The sequence below is a fragment of the Clarias gariepinus genome, chromosome 3, assembly GCF_024256425.1.
Source record: "Clarias gariepinus isolate MV-2021 ecotype Netherlands chromosome 3, CGAR_prim_01v2, whole genome shotgun sequence".
Taxonomy (NCBI): domain Eukaryota; kingdom Metazoa; phylum Chordata; class Actinopteri; order Siluriformes; family Clariidae; genus Clarias; species Clarias gariepinus.
Genome location: NC_071102.1, coordinates 15286063 through 15307006, shown reverse-complemented (window position 1 = coordinate 15307006; position 20944 = coordinate 15286063). Strand labels below are relative to the sequence as shown.

The following is a 20944-nucleotide window of genomic DNA, read 5'->3' as shown; positions in this document are numbered from 1 at the left end:
CTGAATGCTTCACTTGCATCTTTAAACTGGATATTAAGGGTTCCCATGAACATCTACCAAATACTAATTTGAGACCTGTTATGTCATAAACATTTGTTTAAAACAGGCCACAACTTGCCATCAAGTTGTTTATCAATCAGTTGTCCAACTATTTTTGACTCTGCACAAATGGAGGGATGACAAACATCATACCATACAAACAAAATACCTACAAAGGCACTATACACTCACGTATACAGTACTGTCACACGTATGTATGCACAGAAGTAAATACACATAATAATAAGCCACAGTTCCCTTAGTTTTAATGCTGAACAGTTCTCATATTTTAAGTACTGAGTCATTCTGCAACTTACCACTGGATGACAGGCTTGGAATACTTCACTGAGAAGAATTCCACACTGCCTTTTGGCAAAAGGTTCTCGGATTGGATTTAAAATGCATGGATGCCTTATATCAGGACTTTCAATACACTACATACCAGAAAACAGATAAAGGACAAATTAATAACAACTAATATAAATAATCAATATAAAAAATTAACCACTCTACTGTATTTCAATTTACATTTTTGTGATATAAAATTTTACAAAAGTAAAAGTATTATTATTTTATATAACAATGCATTGCTGTTTTAGAGGTCACATAATGTCATAAATGAAACTGAAAATAGGCCTAGAATATTAGTTTCAGCTAACACAATTTCAGTTTGACATAAATGTAGATATTTATCAGGATATTTAATTTAATTAAATTTTATTTGTATGGTGTAATGACTACAAAGCAGCTTTACATAATCAAAAGAAACAAAAATGAGGATATGCCATTCGCTTGGCCAAATCACAATGTGAAACATACTGTAACCTTAACTTAGAAACACTAGAAACACTTAAAATTATGAATTACAGTACACTAGGAATGTAATAGAATAAAAATATATTAATCAGATTAATTAATCTGTATGTATTCATTTACAAATGAGAGATACAAATAAAAGGTGCACTATAAAAATTTAAATAGGATGTCGCCCATGAGAATCAATAATATAAAATGATGTGCAATTTAAAATCTGCTGACCAGCTGAAATTTTTGAATATATCAACCAGGATAGCTGAGTGTTAACATGCCTCTTAATAATCATGTTAATATAGCCACTGCATAGTTTCTAAAATATTGTTCATGCTGTATCACAAAGCAGCAAAACATGGAGGAAAGTTGCATATGTTTTGTTCTACCTCATGCCACAGCTTGAAAAAAAATCTTCTATACCATATAATTTGATGAGTGGATTAGACCAAAATTACTGTAATTTACTGCAACTGCCTTTTCTAGGACAATAGGGCTTCCTGCATATTCATGGTCAGGTTTTGCACAAATATATGAACATTCTGCAAGAAAGAATGTTACTGCAAAAACATTCTTCAAAAATTCATTACTTTCTGATTGAAAAAAAAAAAGTAAAAAAAAGAATTGTGATAAATCACATTTTCTGTGTTTGAACAAAAATATGAGTATGACTAGCAAAAACAAGACTTTTTTGTGTTTATCATTCTCCGAAATAAATCATCAAATTCCCCAAATACTAACACACATGTAACAGAATTTATTATTTAATCCATAATAAATGAGTCAATAACTCATTAATAGTAAATTCAGAACAAAACGTTTTGTAAGTAATTTTTTAATTGCACACGAGCTTCTATATTAACTGCCACTAAATCATTTCCAGTTGTGAGAGTATCTTAAAATGCATTTAATGCTGTTAAAACGTTTATAGCATTCCTATAATGTGAAGTGATTCTTAAAAGATATAACTTTATATATCTGCACTTCACGCCCTTGGACTGAAGAGTGAAGCCATTTTAGTCAGGGATTCGACAGGTGGGAGTGTGTCAGCATTTCCACACAAACTAGCATGAAAATGGCTATAGGCTGAAATATTTGTGAGTGTACCTGGAGGACATTAAAAAAAAAAAAAAATAATAATAATAATAATAATAATAAAGAGAATAACATGATGTTTAGATAACTTGAGACGGAATGATAAGAAATGAAATACTTTGTCCCAAAAATGTCATACAGGGAAAGAACCTTGGTTGTAAATAATCTAACAGCAGTGCTATTGTACAAACTCTCAAACTACTATTATTTATACAGTCATATGGACTTTTTCTGGAAATATTTGCATTGGATACCAAAGAGCATTTTTTACCTACTCAAGGAGGAGATTGGACAAGGACTAACTCAATAATCCAGCAAAACTATATCATTCCATCACCATATCACCATTACCTGCTTTTACCAATGACTATTTATAGTTGTTACTATTTCTATCGTCATTACTGTTTTATGTTACCAGGGGTAGCTCAGTGGTTAAGGCATTGGACTACGGTTCAGAAGATCCCAGGTTCAAACCCCACAACCACCAAGTTGCCACTGTTGGGCCCTTGAGCAAGGCCCTTAACCCTCAACTGCTCAAATGTGTAATGAGATAAAAAATGTAAGTCGCTCTGGATAAGAGCGTCTGCCAAAATGACTAAATGTAAATGTAAATTTTAATGATTTACTACACAATACTACTACACAATACCACTGTACACCTTGGTCCTATATGTAAATTCAAGTATTAAAAAAAGAGCATAGATAACAACTCTTAAAGTGTGTGTGTGTGTGTGTGAGAGAGAGCAGATGGTTGAGTGCAATGCTTATTTAAATTAAGGTGGTGACGTTTTTGGCATAAGATATGTTGTGTAGGGCAGTGTATTTATATGTTTTTACATTTTTAAATTTATAAACAAAACCTTTATTTTTGTAACGCTGCTTTGTTTCTGTGGTATCTTGGGTAATTAATGTTAATCTGTATAATTAGACTTTTAATATTGTGTTGTATGTAGAATAATAGTGTGTGTTAATGAATCATCCACTGGAAGCAACCCAACACAAATGTTTTTGGACATACTGTGCGAGGAGAGAAGAAGGATGATTTCTTGAGTGTGCCTCATACTACGTAATTGTGGGACGTATGTATGTGTGTATTAAAATGTAAATCCTGTTCACAAAACTGCATTTGAGCTCAGGGCCATTTTATTGATAAAGATGTTATGTTCATTGTTACAATTGCTACACAAATAAAATTAAACTTGCATTGAATTGAGATCTGTTATTCTATTTATATTCATAATATACCATCTGTACATTATTTCCTTTAAGTACTGCATCTGCCAAATATTTGTATAAAATGTTATTATTTTAGATTACTGTGGATTTTGAACTGTTATAGTTTAAAATAAAGACTTATACAGAAGTTTTAACATTTGTGATGCTTCCACACACATATGCTTGCTGTAAGCTCTGTCATAATTGTACTACACACCCTTGGAATAAAGGAAATTAGAGTATACATTTTGATTGAATATAGCTACAGCTTGCTGAACATCACTTATTGTAAGAATTCATTTTGGTTTGGTAGTTAACATATTTTCAGTCTGATCATCTCTAGAATTCTTTGTGATACAGTTTACAATTAATACATTAATACAGCGTATAGTTTTTTCATTTAGAAGAACACATCCTTTGGTTTGCATGTTGATATACTGTATGTATGAGTGTATAATGTTTGGTTGTGACTTGCCTCTGTTGCTGTCCAGCTGTTGCCAAACTCCTGCGGTGTTGATAAGTCCATGTTATCTGGGGTTTTCATTTCATTTACTGTCTTCAGATCAAAATTCCCACATAGACCAGATAGTTTACCCTAATGTTTAAACAAACAAAACCACATAGTTAAAATTGAGATGATAATGTAGGTCTTTGGGGGTTGGTGAGTTTGTGTGGGTGTATTGGTGAGTTATGTGTAGTAAAGTGTGGAATTGTTTGTGTGTGTGACCTGCCACCGTGGTCCAGCTTGAATGTGGATTGTGGTTTTTCTGTCCCAGAGCACTGAAATCTCATACTGTGTTAGATGAATAATGGTAAAGTAGCCAGCATTCAAGATATACACACTTTGTCTGTCAATTATGCTGGATGGATTCTGCAAATGGGTAAAAGGACATTACAATTAGGGGACATGCAATCCCCTGATTTGGTACAGTTTAAATAAATTATAACTTTTTTACATTATTTACAACAACAATTATAGTTCCCCCAGATCGCTAGCTATACTTTTGTTAAGTCTGACAAATAAATTACATTCCTTAAAAGTAAAGCAACATGCTTCAAAATTAAAAGGTTAGGAAAGTAATTAATAGCATATTTTTCAGAAACTAATCAGATGTAACAATTCTTACATGAAGTAAGTGAAGAAAAAAAGGTCACATCTTGCAAAAAATAATTTTATAATTGTAAACAATTTTCATAGTTCATAGTATAAAAACTCACAGGTTTGCCACTTTCATTGTCAAAAACAATGACTGACTTTCCAATGGATATTAGTGGGGATTTTCTACAAATTGAACCACTTTCGAAGCAGTCCACATTCTCGGCTGTAACACTAATTGATACATCACCTGAGGTCTGAAAAACAAACATACCACAAATGGAGATCCTTTTAAGAAAACGTTAGCAAAGACATCCTGAATACAAAACTTTTCTTGTTACAGTAAATATTAACCACAACTCATACCTTTAACAGGTAAACTTTGCAGCCTCCAATGTAGTCAAATAACAATCCATCAAATGTACGGTAGTGACGGTCTCCATATGCAGTGCACATTGATGCACATGGATAAAAGTCACACTGGAATGAACCATGTTGACACACACTAACAGACAACATGCACAGTTAAACACTTGCTTTTTAATTTACAGATGTTCTTTCAAATGGTGTGCTGTCTGAATGTTTTTTTTAATCTGGATTATGCAATATCAAAACAATATTGTTGCCTATTTTTGATTGACGTTTTAATTTAATTAAATTCTATTTGTATAGCGCTTTAAACAATTGTTATTGTCGCACAATGTTTACACAATTAAAGGAAATTATGGAAGATTGTATGAAATGTGAATGTGTATGAATCAAAATGATCAGATGATGGGAGTCAGAATGCTGCATAAAGCTGTCTCCAACACATTCCAAGACTCTCAATGGGTTTAGGTCTGGAATCAGTGGTAGCCAATGCATGTGTAAAATTATATTCTTATGCTGCCTGAACTATTCTTTAATTGTTTGAGCCCAATAAATCCTGGCATCAACTGGCATCGTCATCTTGGATTATGACTGTGTGATCAGGCAAGAAAAAAAAAACAATGATAGAAAAACTTGGTCATTCAATCTATTCAATTCGACAGCTGACTTCACTGATTGCCACATAACGTTGCTGAACCTAGACCTGACCAACTGTGGCAACCCCAGATCACAGCACTGCCCCCACAGGCTAGTACAGTAGGTAGGTACTGTACCTGACCATGCCCATCACTTTGGAACAGGGTAGATGTGAATCTCATCAGACCGTATAACCTTTTGTCTATGCTCCACAGTCTATTTTTTTATGCTGCCTAACAAACTAAAGCCTTGTTTTCTAATTAGTCCACTTATCCACTGATAAGTGGTATTCTTAAGAGTACACAGCTATTTAATCCTTTGAGATCTTTTTGCATCATATGTGTGGAAATGCTCTTACTTTGATTATTAGGCATCCCTGTTTACTGGTTGATGTTTTTTGTTGTTGTTATTGTTTTTATAATTTGGATACGACCAAGCATTTAGGTGATATCCCATCATGCTAATTCAGGACGTTTCTTCCTTCAAGATGGTGGTTCACCACTATCCTTCCACGTTTTAAACATTAATTTTACATTTCTTAATGCAATTTGAGTTGTTTAATAGCAAATCTCCTAAGTTGTTTTCTTTCCTTAATGCACGACAATGACTTGACCCTTCTGAAACAGAGAAACATCTTTGCCAGGATATACACTACTGTTTAAATGTCTGGGATCATTTGGAAATTTTTATTGTTTTTCAACACAAGCAATTAGTCTAAATAAAAAAATATAGCAAAAGAACAAGACATGCTGCCACTGTCAAAGTTAGAAATAATGAGTTTGATGGAAATGATGAATGTGTTTTTCAAACTTTGCCCTACGGAAAAAAAAAGAAAAAAAAAAGACCCTTTGCAGCAATTACAACCTGGCAGACATTCTACTTGTCAATTTTGTTTTATTTTAAAGATATATGACACTGATGAGATTTCAGCCCATGCTTCCTGGAGGATCTGCCACAAGATGGATCAGCCTGATGGAATCTTCATCTGTTCCACAGCTTAATATGGTTCAGATCTGGAGACTGTGCTCAGATCTGGAGACTGTGCTTCATTGCAGTCAGAATTTCGTCTAACTTTAATTGTTTGTGTAATGAATAAAATTGTTTGTGAATTGCATGAAAATGACCCCAAACTTTTAAGCGGTAGTGTATCACGGTTGATTAAGAAATGAGAAGCTACATTTGAATTTAATAATGTAAGTAGGTCCTTTGTGTGTGGTTCTTGTTTGCAAGTTAGTGACTCACCACTGGTGGCAAGGTGAGGAAACTCTATCCCCTGGGTAATACTCTTTACCCTTCCATAAGCATGGACATGCAACAGGCTCAAAACATTCATCACCATGTTTTAAAAGTCTAGAGGATAAACACACACACACACAAAAATTTGCTTAAGATATTTTACATTATATTCCAGACAGAGAACTGAGGACATGTTTGGATGTTCAGATGGCTGAGAAAAACTCATCCTCTCTCCCCAACCATGTAGCTCTAACAAAAGATGGACACGCAAACACGCATGCATGCACACAAAAACACACTCATACAGAGAGCCATCTCAAATCACTGTAGATAAAGATCTTGTAATCTTGTGAGCTGAATCATTTTCGCTGGTCTCAGGGCCCTGAATGGGACATGACAGCAAAATTTCTAGAGCAGTGTCCGTGAGCACTGTGTAAACCTAGACTTATGATGGAAAGGTGCTAACAGATTGCTTTCTCCACCAGCCAGCATGCTAGATCACTTACAGCCTTCAAAGCAGCCATCATAAACATGAATCTTTAAGCATTATTAAATGTTCTATATTACTGTCCTTCAGTGTTGGAGGATGTTACTTTTTACTGTAACTAATTACATTATAAAATTACTGTCATTAAAAATTTATCAGTTACATTACAGCGTTACTTTCTGATAAAGGTAACTAATTAGAGTACTTTTCTATTGCAGAAAATGAAAACTCCTTTGTGAACCTCATGTTTGTTGTTTTAGTCAAGACCTTTATAGTTATTATCATCACTTAGCAAAGTTTGGCCTAAACTGTTAACTACTAATACCCCTATCTCACCTACGCGGTAGCCGTAAGTTTATCATGATTGACCGCAAGTTAATTGCCGCTGTGATTACATTTGCATCGCAGAAGCTTACGGTCCTTGCAAAACTTCGTGGAACGCCAGGCGGTCACTCGCGGTGGCTCACAGTGCCTAACACCGCTTCTCACCGAGAGTCAAACTGCATAGGTGAGATAGGGGTATAACAGCAGAAATAACAGAAGGGGGCGGGTTATCGGAGGCAAGACTTGTAGAATGACATACACTAACGGTATGACTGCTGTCTGGCTCACGGATTACATAAATTGTCTGCATAATGGATTACATTTTTGAAAATATAACTAAATAACTGAGAACTTAAATGGTGGACATAACATGTTAGATTACTCGTTACATCAAAAAAGTAACCCAAGTACTCTAACGCATTACACCCAACTCTGCTGTCCTTCTTAAGCATTTCTTTGTCATTTTCTTTACTCTGTTACACTACAGCCACAAAATCTTACATAAAACTTAAATCTACTTTAAATTATATTCTTATTATTAGGGATTGTTCATTGACTTAACATTAATCAAAATTGGCTTTATGTATGTACAGTATGTATGCACAGTATGTATGTATGTATGTATGTACTGTATATGTGTATGTATGTATGTATGTATGTATGTATGTATGTATGCACAGTATGTATGTATGTATGTATGTATGTATGTATGTATGTATGTATGTACTGTATATGTGTATGTATGTATGTATGTATGTATGTATGTATGTATTTAGTGTAGCTCACTTAACAAAAATTCATAACAATGTAAAGTTAAGTTGTGCCATAATTTGTGTATTATGTAATTGTGCAGAATACTTAAAAAAATACATTTATTCTTATATAAAGAACAGTTTAATTTAGCTATAATAAAACTGCCTAAAAATGTACTCATTTTATTACAATCAAATTAGTATATTGTGCCGCTTTTCATTGGTAGCTTAGTGGATGTTAATAATGGATCTGTGCCATTTTACTGTAGTATCTGACATTTTATTATTCCTTTTTTGAATTCTTTCTTTTCATTTTTTTAAATGCATGTTTTGCCTTGATTTTTTATATACAGTAGGTTATAGAGTTTTGGAATGACCAGTATTATAATTTCCATAGAGATCTTTGGTCTGCATGACAGTCAGCAGGGATTATGTATAAATTAATCAATATTTTATTTATTTTTGTCCCTCTGCTGCTGGGAATAAAAAGTTAACCCAAATCCATCTACTGCTATCTAAAAATATAATTAATAATATGTAATAAAGCTTATAGTTTTAACCTTTTTAATGAAAATGTGATAATTTAGATAGGCTATAGTCTGTAGGAATGTATTTAAGCAGCTTATTAGTAATTTGATCCAGCTATGCACCGGCTTAACCAGTAAATACACAATTAATATTATTACCATCATTCATTAGTACAAGAATGTCCCTATTTATAAAAGACTACTTGCGGTGCATTACCAGAGGAACCAGACCAGTTAAGTTGTGCCATAATTTGATAATTTGTGGGCAGAAGTTTGCAGAATACAAATTCAATATTTTTTAAAATAATTAATTTATTACTATATAAAGTATAAATTATCTATAATAAAACTGCCGTAATGATAAAACTGCCTAAAAATGTATTCATTTCATGATTCTGTACATGTTGTACACAGGACACTGGGCATTTTGACTCACATATCACAATGCTGAAAGAATGTTTAAAAAACTGATGGAGCACAAAGATAAGAAATATGTGTAAGGGCCATATTTCATTCTTGTGATTTGTTGTTATGTTTATCTTATTTCAGTTTATTAGTTAAGCATTAAGCATTAAGTATCATACTTATAATTTGTATTGTGACATCATTTCATGAGTTGTTCTGTGACATCATCCCACAGTTATGCAGTTTCATGTTTATCACGCACGTTAGTTGTTAGTTGTTGTTAAGACACGGAAGGATACAGAAAGGTGTGGAGCACACAAGCTTTTGACCGTGAGACAGTAAGCTAAAAGGAATACAGTAAAATAAGTTGTTGTAACTGTAATCCATCGAAGCTACAGAACACAGCAAGCGACTTGTCGTGACTACATTGGATTTATGCAAGAAACTGTAACAACCGTTGTTTTTGATGTTGAAAATAAACAAGAGACAAAGAAATCAACGAAACGTCTGATGTCGTTAGTGACACTGTGTAACTAAAGACACGCGTCAGAACTTGTGAATAACATGCACCTACAATATGAGAGACTAAGAACATATATACTTATTGAGCACTTAATAAGATACTTAAAGTAAATTAATTACAAACATCTGTATTTATCTCTAATCAGCCCATTGTATAGCAGTAATGACATGCAAGAAATCATGCAGCTGTGGAGTGTTTACATTAATCATAGGAATGGGGAATTTTTGCTGGCGGCTAACGGACTGCTTTGAGTATTTCTGTAACTGCTGATCTGGGATTTTTATTCAAACAGTCACTCATACATTTACTCAGAATTATTTAACAAATAAAAAACATCCAGCGGGATTTAGGAGATAAAGGTTCAGTGGCATTACACAGTACTGGAAACAGAGGAAAGCAGATGCCAAAATCCACATTCAAAACCAGTCACGGTAGCACTTTCAGCAAGCAAACATACTTGCTAATGTTACGTCATCTTAAACAACTTTTTCCCCATAGAAATTAGAATTCAGAATTGCCTCTTAACCATCTATGTTGTGTTTTGATATTTTATTTTAGTTAATTTAGTTTATTTTATTATAGTTAATGTGAGCGTGAGCTTAAAGCAATGCATTGACAGGTTCATGACCCACATCACTGCTTTGTTTGTGGCTAATGCAAACTACAAACTACCTGCTAAGGCTAAATCCCACATCCCTCTCTATACCCTGATCTAGCACACTACTTATGTGGAACAAAATATTCTAACCTAGATAACATATTAGCTTTCCATTTTATGCTATTTGGAATTTAACCCCAGAACAGTTACTGTAGTTAGCTCAGGCAATTTTAAAGTGATTTTACAATTTTGAAATAATTTTACAGAATAAGTGGAGACATAAAAAGAAGCTTAAAACATTTACAGAACTCCCCAACACCTCTACTGATTATTCTCTGTGCCTTTTGGATACAACATATTGGCATAATTTAAAACTACCACTTTCTACAACACCAAAAGAGCATGTTGGCTTCCTCTTGTCAGTCCACTGTCAGCCAGGAAGAAAATAATAAAGAGGCAGAGTTGAGGACTGGAAAACCACTGTTTAATGTTAATACATTTTTCCTGTTTCTGGCAATTTAACACCATACAAAAACAATGATGTTGACCTGGAATATATTATATATATTATATATATATATATATTTGAACCACCTGGAGGAAGGAATTTCCATGAAGCTGATTATGCCTGTCAATGTCTTACTTACATTATAGGACAACCTATAAAATACAATCCTTTGTATGACAACCTACAGTATACATTACTGTAGTCAGAACGTGTACTGTAGTGTGTAGCCAGACACACCCAAATGTACTTTTACTCCCCTGACACACTAGAGCATACAAGACATTTAACCTCTGGTCAACATATTCCTATAGTATCATTTTTTTTTTTTTTATGAACATAATTAATTGCAGGTACATGGAATATGCAGATTGTATATTTTTGCTAATTTACTGCTGTTAAGATGTACTAAAATCTGGCTTAGTTTCAGCAAAAGATTTAACTACATTACTATGGTTATAGGGAAACAAGCAAAATTTCCAATCCTAACAAGAATAAATAATCAGACACTGCATTTGTAATTTCTGTTGTTAGTATTAGCGACTTACTGTAGAATTGTAGACTGCAAATAGTATGGTCTATGACAATTAGTATTGCAATGCAGTCAAACTTTGACATTTGACCACTGCTGTGTGGTAAATCTGCTACCATCTCATAGACTTATTAATGCACTTTAGAACATATTGCTTGTTTTAAAAAGGACTTTCTGATATTTTTGCTCCAAAATGAGTACAAATGGCAGGAAGTCAACTTTTAGAAACAGGCATGACATACTTCAGCTTTAAGATTCCATTCCCATGGTGTCACTGGTGTAGGTTTCCAGTTAAAGGTCACTAAGTCAGAAGTCTATAAATTACACACACTACAACACACAAGAGTGATCTTAAATATCACATTACTCATTGTGAACTTATTGTGTCTCCCCACACATTCCTGCCTCTGGTGCTTATTCTTTTCCCATATAAGTAATAAATACTGTATACAGCAGTGCTTCTGTCTTTGTAAACTGTTTCTACATAATTGTAGTCAACACTCTTTTTGAGGTTTTAGCATTTATTTTGTTAGCTGCACTACTAGGCAAACTTAAAAAGCTTTAGAATATTAATCAGACCTCAAAATAAATTCAGTTTAATACTAGTTAGGTAAATGGATTTGCAACACCCTTATCACAGCTTATGATCGCTTTTACTTGGTAGGCACCTTTGGCAATTAACCACAATGTGCTTGTCTAAACATTGTCATTAAACATTTAAATTTCCTGGCAAAGCAGGAGTAAATAAATGGTATTACAAATAAATACAGTATCTAAAAAGTGTGGCATGTATTTGTATTAATCCCCATTTACTATGGTACTCTTATAATTTTAGTATAAATACTTGTTTTTTATATTGTTCTGTGAAACCCTCAGAGGTTTGTTAAAGAACATTAGTAAATAACAGAATCATTAGGCCTAAGAAAAAAAATAATAACCTATTTATAAACTAATCCTGCTATAAACTTCTCCACAACTTTATTCCTTACCTGAGTGGTGTGTTCCTTGGGCTTCTTCTACTTTCTACATTGATTGTTTAGGAAATACATTCACCCCACCACCCCTATTGTTTTAATTTACATACACCCAATAATCACTTACAACAGCTCATTTATGCAATTACCCATCTGTGTACCCAATGTGTATACAGCATAATATAATGCAGATATGGATAAAGAATTCAGGTAATTTTCTCAAAACAGGGAAATGGGAAATCTCAGTGATTTTGACTTTGACCAGTTGTTGGTGTCAGATGGGCTGGATTTAAATAAAATTTCAATAATGCTGGTCTTCTGTAATTTTTACACACAACACTCATACATTACACAAAAATCCTGTTCCTTACTGTGCCTTATTAATGAAGGTAGAAGAGAATGGCTAGACTGGTTTAGGTTGACAGGTATATTACAGTAACTCATATAACCACCCTTTACAACCTTACAACAGAAGCCGCCTTGGAGCACACAAAATGTTAGACCTTGATAAACCACAAATTAAACAAATCTTTAGCAATGTTGGGATGCAATCATGTCAACATGGACCAGAATATCAACTGAACAAGACTTTGTGATATCTTTCCCATAAAAGTAACATTTGTCTGTTATGACTGAGGTTTCATACCCTGGTTAAATATGGTGTTTCTAATAAAGTGGCCAGTAAGTGTATATTGTATGTGCAGTGCCATTGCTTCGACATGGCTGCAAACAATCTGAAAGGACTAAAACTTAGCTGGGGTAAAGGGTTATGACGGTAAACACCATATCAATGCGACTGGAAAAATTTTTATACTTATCAAACCATTCTACAGTATTCCGCTTTGTGCCTGTAGATAATTGCACTGTCCTGGTAGAGCCCACTTTTATCTTATTAGTCTCCACCACGATCACCAAAATGACTTTTGGAACAATGATGTTCCATAACTACTATGTTTCATAACTCCAGAGACTTGTACTTGTTCTGGTGGCTCATTGTAGCCCAACACCTACTTGATAAAATCAACAATGGAAAAAAAAGAAAACTAAAAGTACAGCTAAATGATGACATGTCACATTGGCAGCCACATAATCAGAATACTGTAGTATTTTTCTTTCTGCTCATTGGTCATTGGTTAGGCAAAAAAACATTAAGCTTTTTGTACAGTACATCTGCTGTTTTATTTTGTTTCATTCTTTGTCTAATTTTAAATGATTTACAATTTACAATGATAGCTGGTAACATAAGTCTAAGGAGTAAGGAGTACAAAAAAATAAAGCAGATTATATACTTGCCCAGGTGGACAGATGCAGCCGGGTACACAGGGCTCATGGCTGGAGCAGGTCATATTAAGCAGGTATGACTCACATGTGTGGACACAAGCCAAACCTTTACTAGCTGAAAGACCTTCCACCATATTCCCACAGTCCTCATAAACCTGCCCTGGAGGGCATAGTTTATCTAAAGACAGAGTACACATATGCATACTGTTGGTTAAAATGATGTGTGTCAAAGTAAAAAGAAAGGCATGAGCTCGAGAAAATCATCTGGTTATCTAAGCCACAGATAAGACTCACCAGTAATAATGCTTTGTGAGACAAGTTTTCCATCTTGACAAATTCTACAATGAGAATTAGCACTTTATTTTAGTTATGCATTGACAAAAAGACAAAGTAACTAGGTACAATAAATAAACAGGATCTTACTGTATATCTGATGATGTCAGAATCACATCTCCAGGAGAGTAATCAGCTCCCAGAAAGGAACATGGACATTCACTCCTACAAAAGACATATGTACCATATATTAATATTTGCATTGCACAGGAAATATATAGTCTAGTAAATATTTTTAACACTAAATAAATAGAGGGGCATAAATAATTAGACATTGTCTTGCCTAGTTGTGTTTTTTTTTTTTTTGCAATTTTTTTGACTATCATCTTCATACTGTTTATAGTTATGACTTACAGTATGTCCTGATTTTAATTAAAAATATTTAAATGGCACTGTCATCCTGCACTTACATCCTTTCCATGTTCTCCCAACACATTTGTGATTTTAATTTTTATAGATAATGCACTGGGCGTTTTTTAAGTTCCAAGCCAATTTTGCACCCATGAGATGTGCCAAACAAAGTCTGATTGATCCATGGAGGCCCCAACCCACAACCTACAGCACACACAGGGTCTGCTGCCAGTATTGAATTGAGGCCAACCTTTATAATACTGGGCATAACATTTAGCTTTTTAAGACATTTTAAGTTATGAATGAGCTGTGTATAGGCATACATACACTCATATCTGAAAAATACAACAGGCCTTCTATTCAGGTGGATAATGCCGCATGTAGGGTCTCTGTACCTTTTAACACAGGTCTGTGTGCGCATGCTATAATATGTTCCTAGAGGACACACACAACCCTCTTCACACTCATCTCCACAAATCTGTGGCAGTGACAGAGAGAGGCAGTGCCGTTCACAAGATGACACACACACTCCATATTCCATTGTTGGTGGACAAGTTACACCTGAATAACATAAAGAGGTGTCAGCATGAGAGGCTTAAAAAGTTTTGTAATGCTAATAAATGGTTAGATAAAAGCATTAAAATTTACTTACCACATTCAGGCACACGTGAGCGGAACTCAATGATAATATTGTGCTTCCTACAGGTGCGTGTATAATGGGCAAGAGCAGAACAAAGACACGCCACTCCACACCTGCACACATCTGCACGGCACTGCAGCAGGAAGGCCATGGGACTCACATGCTCATGACACACAGCAAATATCTCTTGCATCAAGACATCACACTTCTCCACAGCATAGGATGCTAAATTTACGCAGGAAAAATATGCAGACATTTACAGAGCTTAATGATATATAACTGACCGCTTATAAGGTTTCATGGCCAATCCTTCATCCACACCTAATTACTAAGTACATTGTTTTTTGTATTCACGTTTAAAAATATTTTTTTAGTTTAGTAAGATTGTTAGCAAAAAAAAATTACATAGTCTGTACAGGACATTTATATGAATGAAGTCCAAAAACACCCCATGTTGTTCTGTATACACCTTTTGTCTACTTTAATAGCAACATCTATACACCAGTCCATCATTTAATCTATCATGTGTATGCAGCACAAATACATGTATTTACTTTTTGATTTAATTTTTGTTAAACAAACAATGGCACTGTGAAACAACTTATATGTTGGTATTCATCTGAGGTTGTATTTGCCTAATACTAAGACACGCTATGATCAGATAACAGAATACAAAAACACTGAACTAAAAGGAAGGGTACTAAGGCTGGTACCCTTAGAACCTATGGGTTCTGAGGTTGTTAACTCTAAATTAACTTATTTTTTGCAGCAGAGGTAAGTTTTAGTTTTGCTTTCCTGGGAAGGTCTTCATGAGAGCCAGTTACATCATGATTCTTGATGTTTTTTCCAAATGCACTTGACAATAATGTCCTTGCAATAACTGTTAAAAAACAGCATGTCTTAAAATGACAACTGACTGGATAATGCAAATATATAATACCCCATTTGGAGAAAAAAAATGGCAGTGCTTTGTTCTGGTGCACTCAGGCAGCACTACACCAATGTTTTTAATACCTGAGCATCCGAAGGCAGGTATTGATCAATTAGAGGCAATTAATGTCAAGGCCCACTACCTCAAGCAAGCCATTTCACATACACAAAGATGATAATTTCTCTAATAGGGTGTGTGGTGGGTTACCAGCTTGCTGATGAATATCACACGGATCCAGCTGAGGCAGGCTGGGTCGTGGCATGCAGGCTGATGACAAGCGCCACGCATTCCCAAACAAGTTTGGAGAGCTCTCTATCATGCCAGAGGGTGCACTAAAATATATGCATGCATATAATAGATAAATGAAAATATAGACAGGCCTCAAGACCTCAAGACATAGCTAAAGGAATGTATATATATTTACAATGCTGTAGCTTTACTATTAAAAAATTTGTTTATTAGAATGACATTTGCCAAAAAAGCATAAAGATCTCTAAAAAAGATCTTTAAAATCAAATGTACGAACAGCCTAGATGCAAACTGTATTCCACTCATTATAAAAAGATAAACAATTTTTCAATCAGTGTTTGCTGCTATCTGTGGCCAGCAACATTAGGATACATAAAGTGAGAAAATACTTACAGAAAGTCATCCTGTATGTTGCCATTAAAGGTACCACATAATCCCACTGTGTCATCCCTCCACAGTTCACCAAGCTGTAAGTAGAGTTGGAACTCTTTCCAGTTGTACTGTAGCCTTAAGCCGTGGACTGTCTTTACCTGGACAAACATGGATGACAGCTCCTGGATCTGAAACATCTCTATGTAGAAAGATAAAATGCATGCATTTAAGTTCATCTCAAGTAGAGTAGCATAATATTGCATTTATGTAATATCTTTGTCTGTAGCAGAATCAACACTGTGTTACCATCTGAATATGGTAGAGAGATACGGATCTGGCTTGCCATGTACACCTCCCCATTATGGCTAAGCATGATCTCAGTGCGAGGATCCTCATTTAAGACCAGGTTCACTGACTGAATACAAGCCCCATCCAGATTCTACAGTAAAGAACACACACACACACGCGTGCACACACACAAACACACACACACACACACACACTATATATATAGAGAGACCTTACAAACACTAGTGAAGGACATCTAAACAGGTGAAACAGCATATTGTACCTAATAACTCAGTAATTATGTAGTTCAGAACCAGATCATTTATGCGTGAGTGATCAAATTTTAAATCATGTGTATACTATTCCCATGGAGATAACACACTCTCAGGCTGAATTGCTTCATTCATGTGGCTACAAACACTAACAAAGGTGCAGTCTGCCCAGATCTCACAACAAGTACTTTACTGAAATGCTTCTTTCTCTGTATCTCTCTTCGATTACAAAGTCTTTGAAAGTCATTCACAGCTGTCAGAGATAAGCTGAATGACAGACTCCAGACAGAGACCTAGTATACCAAGGTGCTCCATGCACATTGAGTTTAACTGTCATCAACCCTGAGCTTTAGGAGATGGCCACTCTGAGAAAGAGAAGCTTTTGAGTCTTTTGAAGTTCTATTAAATGTTAAACGACATTTAAATTTAAACACTTTCATCTCCACCAAAGAGCTGTAAGGGAGCAAAAGAAATATGACAGGAAGCTCTATTCCCTAACCATTTTACAAAGCTAGTAAATGTTCTATTTGCCTTTGTTATAGATAACCACAATGGCTTCTTTTACAGCTAGTGGAATATTCCTTTTTGCTTGTTAATTTGCCAAAGACATACCCATTGTCCTCTTTACACAAGTCATATTGACAAACAGAGGAAGTGCATTCAAATATCAGCATACCGTTATCGAAATGTGTGCTATTCATATATTTTTTCATACTAAAAAACAGGAGTTTGCTTTCAGTTTACCTTTTGTTTAAGTCTTACAGAAAACCTTAACTAAATTGCACTTAATGATACTTGGCTTAAACTGAGTATACAGAAGTTTAACTATATTTTGGACTATACTTCTTCTTAATGTTTAGATATACTGTATGTTGAGATTTGGAAACGTATTAAGTATTTTTGCATTTTGCAAAAAAGTTCAACTATACTTGTCTTGAAGTTTGTAATCTCACACAGAGAAATTAATAGTTTTCACGATATCTGTCAGTTTTTGAGGATCAGGAATTCCACACTCTAAATGTTTACAGGGAAGCCTACAGTAAGCTCCAAGAATCAAAGGAGCTCCAAGCTCCTACAATAAGCTGGCCAGGATCTTAATTTGCAAATATACAGCCTTCTTTAAAAGTTTTGCACTATTCAAATGTTTTACTGCGGCTCATCACTGTACTATACTTGAGTACAGAATGTCAATCCGTTTGACACCTTCATTCACAAGAAATCTCATCACAAGTCCTGGTTTGGCTTGAACAGCCCTTATTGTACTTGGGTAAAACTAAATCTGATATTTTATATGCACAGGGTTATTAACCCACACATAAACAATAAAAGATTTTGCTGATTTAATTGACAAGTTTTCCAAGGTGTAAAAGTATTTTAACAGACTTTTTTTTATCCAGATTGATATTAAGTCATTAACTTATACAAGGGCAAAATTCTTAAACAGATATGGTAGGAAAGAAGCTGTATCAAACAGTTAGTGCTATTCCCTGAAAGGAGGATATCCCCAACAATCTACAGTATCACATTTTTTCTGTAGCTTCTGGTCGGGTATCTTTTATATTCTTATAATATATATTCTTTTAGGAATGGTTTCATGCTAAGAGCTGTCAGAGCCATCTTCTCTGGTCAAGGTTGGCTGTTGAGCACTGGATAGCTCTGTGGAGACAATGTTGTTTTGCTTTTGCAGCTGGTAGGTTGTTTATTTCAGACAGTTAAGTATTTAGCTGAAATGACGTCCATGAAAGAAACATTTAGGTATGATGGAATTTAGGTCTTTGGCTTAGAGCTCTCTTCCTCAGATTGGATAGGTCCCATTTGTCCTATGTGGCCTATTTTGTTGTCCCCCCCATCTTTCTTTTCTTCAGATGAGTTTTTTTTTTTTTTTTTTGCTATAGTCTGCTTGTTCGTTTTGCAGAAAATAAGAATATCAAACCTTTTGGTTTGTATCTTCATTCCGTTTTGCGACTTTAGGCCAATTATATGTCCTTTACAAATTCTGTTACCCTGTGCAGGACTGAGTTAATTCAAGGTACAAGGCCAGGTACACCCTAAAGGTCCTGACAACCCACTGCAGCACAGGCCTTGTTTTGTTGTTGTTTTCACTGGTTTTAAATGCTTCACTACTTTTTAAATTTTTCATGTGGGAGGAAACAAACAAATTTGGCAGATCTGGAGCATTTTACAAAGGAAATCATTAATTAAAATAAATCTGACTTTTTTTTTCGCTTGACATGATTTGTTTTATTTTTTTGCCTCACAAAAACGTCGTTCACTCGAACGGACTACCTACAGAGACAGTCTCCTCTTCTGCACATGTAATAAAACTACCCTTTTTTGTAAGAACTCAAAATTATTGTAAAAAAGTAATTAGTTACATTACAGCATTCCTTTCTAATAAAAGTAACTAGTTAGAGTACTTTACCATTGCAGAAAATTTAAACTCCTTCGTGATTTCTCATGCATGTTGTTTTAGTCAAAACCTTCATAATTATTCTATCATCATCCCTCAGCGTTTAATTTCCCTTTCAATTAAAGCTGAATCAACAATATTTTAATAATGTAGGAAATATGACAGTGTTGAGGCACTTACAGGTCCACATGGCGTATTATGTATTGTCACAATGAACCGGCCTGGGCTTCGGCTTTTGGCTAAAACATACTGACATGTAGCTGGGAAGGTGTACACACGACCATCAAAAGATTGGAAATACATGTCTCCTGTAACCGAACACTCCCCTGCAACATATAACACAAACAACATACTTATGCTTGACATTACTTTCCACTTTAGAAAATTTTTGAATATGACAATCAAGTACTTGAATAACTGTCCTATATTCTATAATAAAAAAGTAATAACACACATACTTTATTTTACTCCAACTTTGTTGACGTTTACTAGATGGCTGCCCAGTTTCATACTATAGGTTAAAATTTAGTTATTTGTTATATTAACTTTATCATTAAAACAACCTTGTTATAGAAAAGATACTTGATCGAGATACTTAATCTGTTTCATATACAAATCAGGCTTTTAATGTAAAAGCTATTAAAAAATTTTTTTGTACAACTTTTTTTTCAGCTGCACAAATCTAACTTTTGCTTTCATGTAATGCATTGCATAAAGGAATTGAAAGACAAGAATCATTTTTTTCATATATTTTAGCTGTTTACATGTAAACATGGAGCATTACAAATACCCAGAAACTGATACTGATGACTACCTTCACCTTAAACAGATGACCAGGTACTCAAATATCTGTGTCCAATGCTAATGCCTAGTCCTTTCTAAAACTATTAGAAAATAATGTCAGGTTTTTTTTTATGTATTTTGGACAGAATACACTTAAGATCTGACAAAAAGAACAAATAAAAATAATTTCTGAAATATGAAACAAGAATTTCAATGTTGATTCTCTGATTTACATGGCTGTCCACTGTTAATTTAAGCCATGGGTTTTGCTGGCAAAGGCTGTATTTGTTGTTGAAAAGGATGCACAAAGCTGTCTTCGGTTGAAAAGCAAGCCATTTTAAAGTTGAGATAAGAGGAAAATCAGAAACATTGCTTAAGTAAAAAAAAAAGTTCTAAATGTCATGAAACAGAAAAAAAAAATCAGATATAAGCCACTAAATTCCTGGAGTCACAATGTGGCTAGAATGTGGAAAAAGAAAAGATATGCCCATGTTTCAAAATATTCCAGATGTTCATCAGTCGAGCATGGTAAAGGTAGGGTCCTATCTTGCTCCTAGAATGGGTTCACTATTTTCTATTGATGATATTATGCATTATGACAACAGCAGAATGATCCACTGGGAGTGGATGGATCCAAGTGCAGAGGAATAAGAGAAACTGAATCCATGTGCTTGTTAGAAGCTCTCCAGTTGTGAATGCACCTTTAGCTTTAGCAATGTATGACAGAGACTTGGTATGGGTTTTAATTCTGAGTTGTTGACAAAAAGCGTGGTTTATAGTGGAAGCATGAGTTCAAAGCATACAGTCCACCTTGTATCGAATTCCAATGGTTAAACAGAATTGTGGTTGAGAAGCAAGAGAGTGAGTTCAAGGCGTGCATGCAGTTCATGGTTTGTTAAATCCTGGAGTTAGGC

General features: G+C 34.6%; 1 protein-coding gene across 1 annotated transcript in view; it reads right to left on the bottom strand.

Annotated features, from left to right (window-relative positions):
• Positions 1–20944, bottom strand: part of otog (otogelin) — a 135962-nt gene that overhangs the window by 79983 nt on the left and 35035 nt on the right. Inside the window, exons 16-30 of the mRNA XM_053491571.1 lie at positions 19428–19573; positions 16584–16716; positions 16299–16476; positions 15864–15988; positions 14738–14950; positions 14481–14646; positions 13825–13899; positions 13696–13739; positions 13414–13579; positions 6500–6607; positions 4619–4757; positions 4375–4509; positions 3884–4027; positions 3632–3751; positions 357–473 (exon numbers count right to left, since the gene is read on the bottom strand). Of these exons, the coding sequence (XP_053347546.1) occupies positions 357–473; positions 3632–3751; positions 3884–4027; positions 4375–4509; positions 4619–4757; positions 6500–6607; positions 13414–13579; positions 13696–13739; positions 13825–13899; positions 14481–14646; positions 14738–14950; positions 15864–15988; positions 16299–16476; positions 16584–16716; positions 19428–19573 (2009 nt within the window). The remainder of the gene's footprint in view (positions 1–356; positions 474–3631; positions 3752–3883; positions 4028–4374; positions 4510–4618; positions 4758–6499; positions 6608–13413; positions 13580–13695; positions 13740–13824; positions 13900–14480; positions 14647–14737; positions 14951–15863; positions 15989–16298; positions 16477–16583; positions 16717–19427; positions 19574–20944) is intronic.